Genomic DNA, 12,500 nt, shown 5'->3' on the forward strand with positions numbered 1-12,500 from the left:
GATTTCCGTATACCCACTTACAAACATAGTTCTGTGACAGCACTTTCACTTCAGTTTATGTTTTTGCACATACGGGGTCAAGTAATGTGACAAAAAACTGAGCAACACTACAGAAGACAGAGACTTTTTCTCCTCTTTTATCGACCCCCTATTTTCTCACTGAGCGCAATGCATAGTGCGTGCGTGGAGCGAGATGATAAAAATAAATGTATGTATGTGGTACAGTATACCCACCTCAATAAATTAGACTACACCACTGGTTAGCTGGGGTTTCTGTCACAGATCAGGTTTTATTTGCCATTTATTTACACATGAGAACTATGAGCCAGAATCTGTATCTACACAATAAGATTCTAGAGACCATAAGTGAAAAATATTGACACATTTATGTGTCCCAGAGGACAAAAGAGAGCTGAGAACAGAGGTACAATTCCAACCCTGTGAAATATTTCTGAAAAATGGAAGAAAAGAAATTCGAAAGGACTAATCTCAGTGCATTTTTGTTTTGCGCTCCTTCATTCGGCTTCCGTTTAACACACAGGACAGCAATGACAACAAATCTATTGCCCGCAGTTACCCAGAAACCCCTTCTTTTTGTCCCTACGTAAACATTCATCATCACGGAAGCATGCTTTGGCATCACCCAAAAGAAGATGCACCATGCATGCATTTATCACATGCATCCATAGAGGCAGTCTTTGCCTCATGAATGTTTAAAATATGTCCTTAGTGATTGTGCCTTTTTGATTCATCATCAAGTATTAATTTTTATTTCCTTGTTGTTTAGGACTACAAAGAATATACTCCTCCAGAGGTGTATGTAAAGCACACTAACTGGGAAGATGTGTGCATGTGGGAACCATCACATACCAAAGTCCAGGTGTGTATCATTTTATGTGAATGCCAATAAAAAATGTATTACAAAAAATATAGTTCAGTTGTGTGACAAAGACAGACAAAGAACTTGTAAAGTCTAAGCTTTTCCCACCTGTGTGTCTCCAGGACTACAGATCCAAGCCCTTCTGCTGCTCTGGCTGCCTCTTCTCATCCAAGTACTTCTCTGCATACAAGAGCCATTTCCGCAATGTCCACAGCGAGGACTTTGAGAACAACATTCTGCTCAACTGCCCCTACTGCACTTACAACGGTAACAAAAAGACTCTGGAAACGCACATCAAACTTTTCCACATGCCCAACAGCACGGTGCGGCAGGGCCCCGCTGGGATGGTGGCGGGAGCCGGCGGGATCGTGATGAAGGACGGGGTGCTGAAAAGGGCCGGTGACAGCGTGGAGCAGGCGGTGTACTACTGCAAGAAGTGCACCTACAGGGACCCTTTGTACAATGTAGTGCGCAAGCACATCTACCGGGAACACTTCCAGCAAGTGGCCCAGCCCTATATTGTGAAACCAGGGGAGAAGACGAGTGCTCAGAATGGTGGCACGGGGAATACAGAGAGTAATAACACAAACAATGTTGCCAGTAACCAGATTCACTGCAAGAAGTGTCTGTTTGTTCCGAGGACCTACGAGGCACTTGTCCAACATGTCATAGAGGACCACGAGAGGATTGGCTACCAGGTGACGGCCATGATTGGGCACACCAGTGTCATAGTCCCCCGTCCCAAACCCATCGTCATGGTCCCCCCCAAAACCCAGGGAGACAAGACCATCATTGGGATGGGCCCGAAAGGTGCAGTAATGGCCACTACCAGGTCTCCTGGCTCACAGCAGCTGGGTCGAGTTATCATCTCATCAAAGACGGGCTTCAGCGCTCAAAATCTTCTCTCCGGGATGAAGCACGACGGAGTGAGGTTAAAGTCAGGGACTCAGTCGTTCTCTATTGGCAGCCAGCAGGTGAGGGTTTCTCTACCCGGGAACGCCCAGGTTTCTGTTCCCCAGCAGTCGCATGCAGCAAAGCAGCTTATTTCCGGCCAGCCTGCGGGGCCCAGTTGTGGTCAGCGCCTCTTCTTCGCTCAAATCCAACCCCCTGGGTTCACGCGTCCAGGCAGCAGCGACCACCGTAGCCTCCGTCACCGCCAAGAAAGGCGGCTCCTCGGTCCTCGGCACATCCTACACCCAGAAGTGGAAAATCTGCACCATCTGCAACGAGCTCTTCCCAGAGAACGTGTACAGCGCTCATTTTGAGAAGGAGCACAAAGCCGAGAAAGTGCCTGCCGTAGCCAACTACATCATGAAGATCCACAACTTCACCAGCAAGTGTCTCTACTGCAACCGCTATCTCCCCAGTGACACCCTGTTAAACCACATGCTGATCCACGGTCTGTCTTGCCCGCACTGCCGCGCAACCTTCAATGACGTCGAGAAGATGGTGGCCCACATGCGGCTGTCGCACCCCGACGAGAGCGTTGGCCCGCGCACAGATTCCCCCCTGACCTTTGACCTCACTCTGCAGCAGGGCAATCCCAAGAACGTTCAGTTGATTGTCACTACTTACAACATGAAAGACGCCCCCGAGGAGTCGGTGGCGTTTCACGCACAAAACAACAACACCTCTGTGTCGCCAGCCCTGTCTGCCTCCCTAATGTCGGGCAAGAAGTTGATGCCTCAGCACCCGCCCAAAACGCCTTCAGTGGCGGCTGACAGCGCACCAACCAAGAGTGCTCCACAGGCATCCGTGCCCTACAAGAGGGACGTGGGCAAGACGCTGTGTCCTCTGTGCTTTTCTATCCTCAAGGGCCCAATCTCAGACTCACTGGCCCACCACCTGAGAGAGAGACATCAGGTGATTCAGACAGTGCACCCTGTAGAAAAGAAACTGACCTACAAGTGTATTCACTGCTTGGGGGTTTATACCAGTAACATGACCGCCTCCACCATCACGCTACACTTGGTGCACTGTCGAGGTGTCGGGAAATCTCAGAATGGGCCGGAAAGCCGGGCAACCCATTCCTCTCGGGTCGGCCAGGCCCAGAGCAGCACTCTGAAACGGGCCAGCTTTGATAGCTCGGACACTAGCGCACCAAAGCGCCGGAGGCCCCCCGGGGAAAGGGCCTACCCGCGGGACGTCAACGGCCCGTCTACGTTTGTGGAAAATCCGGACGAACCTGTGGTTCTGGCTCTCGACCCCAAAGGACACGAAAACAACTCGTACGAATCCAGGAAGGCGTTTCTAACCCAGTATTTCAACCAGGCGCCGTATCCCACGCAGCGGGAGGTGGAGAAGCTGGCCGCCAGCCTGTGGCTGTGGAAGTCGGACATCTCCAGCCACTTTGTCAACAAGAGGAGGAAATGCGTACAGGAGTGCGAAACCCAGAGCGCCAGCGTGCTGCTGGGGTTCAGCATGCACGAGCTCAGCAAAGTGAGCCACGAGCTGGCGTTCGTCGCGGACGGCGTGTACGAGGGCGGCCGTAACAAGAGGCGAACGTCGAGGACGCACATAGGGGTGTCGGAGCAGGCTCTCCGGAAACACCGGGAGCTCGTGGCTGCTAACGGTGGCGTGGCCCCGCCGCGGAAGGGAAGGCCAACCAGGACGGCGGAGGGTACTAAAACAACGCCATCCGGCCCCAAACCCAACAGTGCCAGCAGAGACCAAACCGAGACAATCAACAGCACCTTACCACAGAAAATACCTCTGGACCTCTCGGAGCCTATTGCCATCGACTCGGACAGTGATGAGGAAGAGCAGCAGAAGGACGAGGAGGGAGAGGTACATCTCCATGGTAACAAACCGCTTATTGGAGCTCAGGAGCGAGCGGAGCCGAGGACGGGAGCTAAGACCGTTTCGGATCTTGATGATGTGTCCGATGATGATGAAGAAGATGAGGATGAGGACGATGAGGACGAAGAGGCGCATGTAGAGAATGGTTTCGGGCCCACAGAGGGCTCAGGAAGACAGGCTGCTAAAGGTAGAGACCCTCTGCCCATCATTATTCCCAAGTTTGTACCATCATCTGCGAGAAGCAGGAGAGACGGGGCCCAGCTGGGCAAACAGCAGGTCTGACTGATGAAATCAAAAAGACTGGCGCAGCCGGAGAGGGACGCTTAAGATTCGATCGACGCCAACAAATCTGCCTCGCATGAACTGAAGGACGTCGCCCAGTTCCACTGGGTATCCGTGAAGGAGGGGAGCGATGAGGAGAGCAACAAGCCATCCAATGACTTTTTCAAGGCAGGACTCAACGAGCAGCTAGGATTGATGTAAACATTTGTGAACAAAGTTTTAATGTTTCTTTCCTGAGTGGGAAGGTGGAGGTGCAAAGACAACCGAAGTCACACCAAACAAATAGAAAGTGTTTTGCCTTCTATATACTTTATTACATTGAGATAAGAAGTTGTTAGCATTGATTTTTAGCCACTGAACTTGTAAGCGTGGCTTTAAAATATTGAGTTGTTGTGAGGTAAAGCTTTAAAGCTGACCAGATAATCCATCATTTTTCATGTAGTTCTACTGAGATGGGTAGTGTAAATTTGTACAGTCTTTTAGACATGTTTGGACAGATGTTGCCGTACATGTACCCTTAAATATTTGCTATTACCTGTGTGTAAGGTAGCCTCATATGTTCTACATTGGTATGCTTAACGATAGTTGTCGCTTTGGTGGCTGGTATTTTCTCGTATGTTTAAGTTTATTTTTTAACAAAAACCTAGTTTTTTTTGCAAAATAATATATCTATATATAAACGAAATAACAGAATTGATTTGTTTTTGCTTTAAAGTTAATTAGATTTTATTTTTTTAATTTCCTTTTTTCATGATTCATTTTCTGAAAGATTAGTGGTTCCCAGCTATTCTCATTTCCCTTAACAGTTTAAAGGAGCATTTCATTAACTTTTTGCAGCCTTATGCTCATTAGCCTTGACTGTACTGTACTTGCTTTCTATTTTCATAATTTTACCTTGAGGTTTCTTTGCCCTACAAGACTGGACGGTAACCACCATACTGGCATCCATAAAAGTGAAAGCACTTTTTTTTTTCTTTTTTTCAAAAAATAGTTGTTTTCAATTTGTGTTCTTTGAATTGTGTGTATTTGTTTCATGTTTTCATTTTTCACTTGAAGCATTTATGAACAATAAAGTGCTGTGTTTGTGCTTCTCACAGAACTAATGGCCGCACCAATTTTATTTTTTTGTTCAAACTAAGGGATTGTGAACAGAGGGATTGTGCACAGAAATGATTCCTGATGCACAACCATGGTTGGAAAAGCTGTAAATGTCTTTATTGCTTTTAGATTAGGAGTATTGAAAACAAACTGTCAATTGTCTTAATTGTATATTTTCTATTTAAACTACAATTTGTACATCTTGCTAAACTGTCACATTTTAAACTTTGTGATATTAAGTAGTACAACAGTAAATGAAGTGCCCTCTTTATGGTTGAAAATGCACTACAGAGCACTTTACACTCTACTTTCACAGTAGAGGCTAAAGCTTGTATGGCTAATGGTCATTGATGGCGGGATTCTTTCACCGCTTCAGGCCTCTAAATGTCCTTAAAATGAAATCCAATACGGGAATTTTTTTTTTTTGCATTGAATAGGCAGTGATATATGGAGGGCGGGATCATTCAGAAGTGTAAACCAATGGGACGTCCGGGATACACGCAGGGTGCCAACGATAACAATGGCTTTCGGAAGGAGCGCATTGTTTCTGGGGGTGGGGGCTTGCACATGCCCTTAAAGTGAGGACTGACTGTTGAAAAGAAACATTCAAACCTCAATAATAGCCTAATTGTATGCTTTATCCATGATGATGGAGATCCAGAGAAATAGAATACATGGCAAGAATACAGTATTGTCAATATTTTAGATTTCTCAATTCAGCCTCACAAGATGAAGAAAAAATGTCTTTGATTCCAGCTTCTTAAATGTGAATTTGTTCTAGTTTCTTTATTTCTCTGACTATCAAGTAGAGCTGGGCAATATATCGATATTATATCGATATCGTGATATGAGACTAGATATCGTCTTAGATTTTGGATATCGTGATATGACACAAGTGTTCTCTTTTCCTGGTTTTAAAGAGCTGCATTACAGTAAAGTGATGTCATTTTCTGATGTTGTAATTGTTATATTGTTTGCCATTACCCACTTAGTCATTGTATCCACATTACTGGTGATTATTTACTAAAAATCTCATTGTGTAAATATTTTGTGAAAGCACCAGTAGTCAACACTACAATATTGTTGAAGTATCGAAATCGAGGTATTTGGTCCAAAATATCGTGATATTTGATTTTCTCCATATTGCCCAGCTCTACTCTCAAGTGAATATCTTTGAGTTGTGGACAAAACAAAGCCATTTGAAGGAGTCATCTTGGGCTTTTGGAAAACACTGATCAACATTTTTTCACAATTTATCTGACATTTCATAGACCAAACGACTAATCGATGATTCGAGAAAAGAAATCAACAGATTAATTCCCAATGGAAATAATCTTCGATGCAGCTCTAATTAGAGGTGGAGAAGCCTTGGCTAGAGATAAAACACTACGTTATTAACCCTTTGCTGACAATGCTCCACCGTTGGATGAACGGTACTCCCCCCAGCGTAGCGTTCGATCAGATCTGAACAAGTTGCATCTTGTGAGTCACGCTGTTCTAGCAGCCCAGGTAAATTGAGTGAGGTCGGATGTGTTCATTCACTTCATATATTTTTACCTCACAGTATTCAATTAAAATGCCATCCCTTACCGCCCTGGGATGAGGAATCTAAAATGGAGGGAAATTACCCCAGTGCAAGAGGGAGAGAGTGAGACAGGCAAGACTCTCCTTGGCTGGCTAGTCAGTGTTGCTATGCTGTTGTAAGGAGTGCGAGGGAGGGAGGGAAGGAGTGGTGGGGGAGGCTGAAGGAGAGAGAGAGAGAGTGAGAGAGGCCTGGCAGACTGTGGGGGAGGCGGAGGCCTCATCTGCAGTGCTGTGTGCAGAGACAAAAACAAAAAAAAAAAAAAAAAAGAGAGAAAACAAGGAAGCCCAGAAAAAAAAAAAAAAAAAGAGGGAGACCAAGGGAAGGGGTTGGCAAAGGAGCTGGGGGGGAGGGAAGGAGAGGAAAAGGGGAGTCAGAGAGAGATGGGAGTGCGAGGGAGGAGAAGCAAAGAGGAGGGAGAGGAGGAGAAGAGTAGCAAGGTAGAAAAAGGGGAGGGGCGAGGTAGGGGCAGAAAAGGAGGAGGGGTGTAGGGGGGGAGGGAAAAGGAGGAGGAGAGATTGAAAGAAGGGAGAGAGGAGGAAGGGGGGCGTGTGATGGTGGTGGTGTTGTAGAGCCTGGCGCCCCCTATAGCCAGAGGAGGGAGACACAGAGAGGCCCTGGCGTGCGCGGGTGATGTCAGACACAAAGAGGCGCAGGCTGCCGAGACACAACAGCCTCTCGCGTGCATTTAACAGGAGAGGAGGGAGGCTAATTGGTTGAGCTAGCCACAGGTCAGTTTAGCATTTGACCCCCTCCTGACCTGCAGCCCGCATCAACCTGAGCTGTGGTCACATGGCAATCAGGGCGTGAGAGAGGAGGAGAGGAGGAGAGGGATTAGAGGAGGTGGGGCGAGGAAGGAGGAGAAGGGGACATGTAGAGGGGTTCGTGAGCAGGTTGTAATGGAAGACGAGCTGTGGACCCCCACGGTAGGAAACTGGCAGGAGCCGGCATGAGAGCCTTCTGAAAAGAGGGGGTAGGGGGGGTAGGCCTAAATAACAACAAATTTGTACGAGAGCGTGCGCCAATAAAAGTGATGCTCACAGAATTTCATCATGTACTTCATATCCTCTGAATATTTCACATCGCTAGAGGTCATCTAGATCAGAGTGCCACACAAACCGGGACAATGACACCAGCACAGAGACAGAGAGACAGAGAGAGAGGGTGGGGGGGGAGGAGGAGGAGAGGATGTGGGGGGGGGGAGGCTAAAGAAAGGCCTTGCAGACTGCAAGGGAGACAAGAGGCCTGTTCTGCAGTGCTTGGTGATGGAGTGGGGGTGGGGGGGAGGCTGGTGCGAGTGGGTGGCAGAGGGGGAGGATTGAAGAGCGAGAGATAGAGGGGCAGGAGGGGGGGTGGGGGGGTAATTGCAGACCTAGCCCACTGCTAGTGCCTCCTGCAGTTAGAACAGCCCCGCTACACATGCACATGCACGGTGCAAATGATTCATGGAAAGAATATAGGACGAAGTTGAATGATTCAGTAGGCAGAGAAAAGCGAGGTAATGAAAATAGAGCGAGACCTGTGGCCAATTCTAAAAGGGAGAAGTAATTTGTGTGATGGTGGTGAGACTGGAAAGAAGAAGGGACGTGAGAGGAAATGAAGGGACAAGAATAAGGAGGGGACATAAAGGAGGAGAGGAAGGTGACAAGAAACCAGACTTCTGCCAGTCTGACTGATTGAAGGTCAGTACAGAGAAGAACAATCAGTTTGGAGTTTAACTGAAGTCAAATCAAGATATTTGTCAAGTTCTGGTCAGCGGCCTACAACCCAGAACCCTCTCGCTGTGAGGCGACACTGTACCACCCTCCTCCTACTCTAGTTTTGGCCTGTGACGCCCCAAAAATGGGGCAATGGCTACTGGTGGGTGGCGACATCCAGTATTTCCCTTATTTTAAAAGGAATAGTTCAACATTTTGAGAAATGTGCTTGACTCCCTAGGTTTGGAATCACTGATCTACGTCATCACAGTCATTTTACAGAGATGAAACCAGTTTACAATGCATAGTGAAAAACTGTGCCCAAAAGTTACCCTTTCTCACTCATTATACATCAACCCCAGGGACTAAAATGTGATTTATTGCCAGATCCATTTCAAAGTGACAATCACACGCACATATCCCGCATCCGAACTGCAGACAACTCTGCAGATAAAACCTTCGCCCACCTAGCTAGCACACAGCTCATTGTAACTGAGAGCGATTAGTGATTGAGTGATTCTTTTGCATCAGAGACGGAGGAAATGTTGGGCTGCGGGCAGCTCGGGTGAATAGTTCTGTCACCTTAAGTGACAGCCAACAACGTGTTGTAAATAGCCTCCAACCAAACCTGCCTGTCCAAATGTGAATCAAACTGTCCAGGATGTTGCATGAATAGGGCTGCAGAAACTCAGCTGGTGACATCATCTTCATCATCTCACTGGAGATAGAGAGAGAGAGAGATAGAGACAGAGAGAGGCCCATCAGACTGAGGGCCTCTGCAATGGTGTGCGCACTGAAGGTAGAAGGAGGGAAGGGACTGTGTGTGTGTGTGTGTGTGTGTGTGTGTGTGTGTGTGTGTGTGTGTGTGTGTGTGTGTGTGTGTGTGTGTGTGTGTGTGTGTGTGTCAGTGAAAAAGCGAGAAACCCACTGTCCAATATACTTGCACAGCACCAAACAGCAGACAGACACAGTTTGCAACTAGCTGGTGAAAAAAAGCAGCAAAAGGAGCATTTAGCAGCTAAAGAGACAGATTCTTTTTCTCAGGCGTTGCTGGGAAACAAAACAGAGCTAAAAGGAGACACAGTTGGCGGGTGTGGTTCGGTTAAAAAGAAAATAGATCCTCCACGAAACTGCTCACGACCAGGTCTGCGGATTATCTTGAGTAACCAATTCATGATTTCTGGAAAGAAACATTGCTGTTGAGTTTTTCAAATGTATTTTTGGCGCTTTGAGAACAACAAGCCCAGTTCCATCACATTTGAGAGAAGGCAACAATCTTTACTGCCAGTATCTCAGTGTGAGATGAATAGCACGACACAGGACAATTATGGATTTTGGGGTGAGCTTTCCCTTTAATCCTCTAAAATACCTATCCTGAGTAGTAATTATTAAATTTGTAACACAGTTGTTTTTTTCCTCGATTGCTTAAGCACTATTTTGAAAACAGGAACCGTTTTTTCAAGACACTACACACAATTAGCACAACCACACACCCAATTAGCGGAACACCTCAGACCCTAATTCATAAAACCATATTTTGTTACCTTACGAAACAAACACGTTTCATACGACTTCATTCTTTTTCAACCAGTTAACCACTGCTGTTGCTAACCTAAAACACTTTTAGCAATTCTACTTCTCAGTGATTCGAGTACTGTAAATGAAGTACACAGAGAAAGTGCAAATATACAATAAGTTCAACAGACACTACACAAGACCAATGCTGCAGACTGAGGAAAATATCATTTATTTCTCTCCATATACCCAAATCAGTCAACATGTCAACATGGAGAATCACAACAAAACATGTCACAGTTTTTATACAGCTACTACAGTAGTGTGCATACCACTGTTAGCTCAGCAAACAACAGACCAACATGAAATACTGTATCCAGTACAGGTTACAATTACAGTAAAAAAATAAACAACAAATATAATACTAGACTTACCTGCTGCATTTTTTATAGTGCTGATTGGTGTGTCTACATTTACAGTTTTCCAATTGCTAAAACACAATTTTGCAATTCACAAAACCATACACCCAAACTGCAAAATACCTCATATATCCTGCAAGCACTGTAACCAAAACTACATACAGCATTATTAAAAATCTAACTTTTGCACCACATGGCACACACTTCATTCATGTTATTCATGTAGAATTTTTGTCTAACCAACTACACACTGTTGGGCATAATGAAAAGCACTCTCATCTTTAGAATGCTTTGCCATAATACTAAAATAGTTCAAATTGTAGAAAATTCTTCAGGTTGTTCACATGCACAGAAATATTTGCAGATACACACATGTGCTGTTGAAACATTTTTTATTTTTCACCAAACAAGTCAGTGCAACATATGCACAGCAGATATATTTACATTGGACTGAATTGAAATATGGTTACAAAAAAACAGTAAACTGAAAAGGAAAACTGCAGAAAAAATATATAGAAAAAAAAGAGGCACCCGTGGTCTTTTTATAATGCTTACTTCCTGATTGAAGTGGTAACAATTAACCACTGAGGTGTTTGGCCAGGTGACACATACATTGGCCAATTAGCTCATGTAGTGTCATTTTGAATGGCAGTGTTTTTTTGAAATGGCAAACGTGACTTTATGTCAGATTGTTGTGTCTTATGCAGAGAACCGTGTTCAGTGCATTTAAAAAGGGCCACTTTGAATTGCAAAATGTGTGTAAAGCAGAAAATGTGTTTAGACTTTCGGAGACTCGAGAAGAGGTTTTGCTCTCTGTGTGTCAGTTTAAACAACTGTGCTATGCATGTCATTTTAGTGTGTTAGCAACCGGAAAGAAACTGTAAGCAATCATGAGTTTGCGCACCTGATGGCTGTGTTTAACAGATTGGCTCACAGGTGTGGTTTCACAGTCAGTGCTTTGGGATGGCAAGGAAGTGACATCATGATATACTTCTGTGTCTAATGTATACAAGTGTGTTTACATTACATACTTGGCCTATTTACATTACATACTTGGTCTTTTTCATTGTCCCACAAAAAAGTCACTATAATAACCATGCAGCTTTCCTAGGACTTAATATGTGGCATTTAGAGACTTGTTGAGCATTTATTAATTTATTTTAATATACATAATATGTAGATATTTTTATTATTACGTTTTTTGTGTCCTTTTTGTGTTTTAAAGCAACCTTTCAAGAGTAATTTGTAAAATAGCCTACCGAAGTGTGGTATATGATTATCGTAGTTTACTTTCAGCTGAATGGGAGGAGATGGTGGGACACAAATGGGAAGACATCCCTATACTTTAACTTTATGCTTCTGCAGAGAGGTCGTCAGCGTATGTGCACAGAGGTACTCTCTGATTGACCTCCATATATAAATCTCTCTATGGGCTGGTTTCTCCTCACCTGTGTACACATACAGTATGTGTGGAAATCATAACCAATATGCCGGCTCATGAGGTGTCTGACCAATCCTAATGCTATCTGGGACTTAGAGCCATTACATGTTTTCAACAAAATTGGTGGTTTAAGCTTTGAGCTGTTACATTGTCTCTGTTAGCTTGGAGGATCTGCCATGTTCACATTTTCTTTCCACTGTGGAAAACTGCTACTATCACAGTTCATAGTAAGTAAAGTGTGTGTGTGTGTGTGTGTGTGTGTGTGTGTGTGTGTGTGTGTGTGTGTGTGTGTGTGTGTGTGTGTGTGTGTGTGCAGTTAGCCAGTGTCACCTGTCACAGCCTCCTCCGCCTCTCCTCCCTGCTCATGTACCAAATATTGACTCCAAGTTTGAGTCAAGTTTTCGTTTCAGAACAACCCCAGGGGACGTTTACAGAAGTGGCGAGACGTGTACGTCTATTTACCCAGGTATGACGTAAATAGCATAAATATGACGTTAATAGCTGCTTGGTATGTTTTTTTCCTGTGCGTATAGGTGTCATACGCAGAGGAATGGGTCCTCAGTGCTCTTTTTGCTGCTAAAAACTAGTTTTTAAGAACTACATATGTCGACATAAATTGTGATATATGTGTCACTATCTATATCGTTAATAATTGCAATTGAAGTTTTCCCCCAATTACTTTACGCAAAGTCATCTAATAATCTCATCTAATAATAATCTGATGTTTCACATCAGAATGAACCTGTGTACACATACAGTATGTGTAGAAATCATAACCAATATGCCG

The 12,500-nt window shown here is 44.9% G+C and overlaps 1 protein-coding gene across 1 annotated transcript in view; it reads left to right on the plus strand.

Moving 5' to 3' along the window:
• Window positions 1-5,068, plus strand: part of adnpb (activity-dependent neuroprotector homeobox b) — a 12,605-nt gene extending 7,537 nt beyond the window's left edge. Inside the window, 3 exon segments of the mRNA XM_039801412.1 lie at window positions 788-880; window positions 1,003-1,905; window positions 1,907-5,068. Coding sequence (XP_039657346.1) covers window positions 788-880; window positions 1,003-1,905; window positions 1,907-3,961 — 3,051 coding nt within the window. The 3' untranslated portion in view covers window positions 3,962-5,068.
• The last annotated feature ends 7,432 nt before the right edge of the window (window positions 5,069-12,500 follow it).

Source organism: Perca fluviatilis, chromosome 5 (genome assembly GCF_010015445.1).
Source record: "Perca fluviatilis chromosome 5, GENO_Pfluv_1.0, whole genome shotgun sequence".
NCBI lineage: Eukaryota > Metazoa > Chordata > Actinopteri > Perciformes > Percidae > Perca > Perca fluviatilis.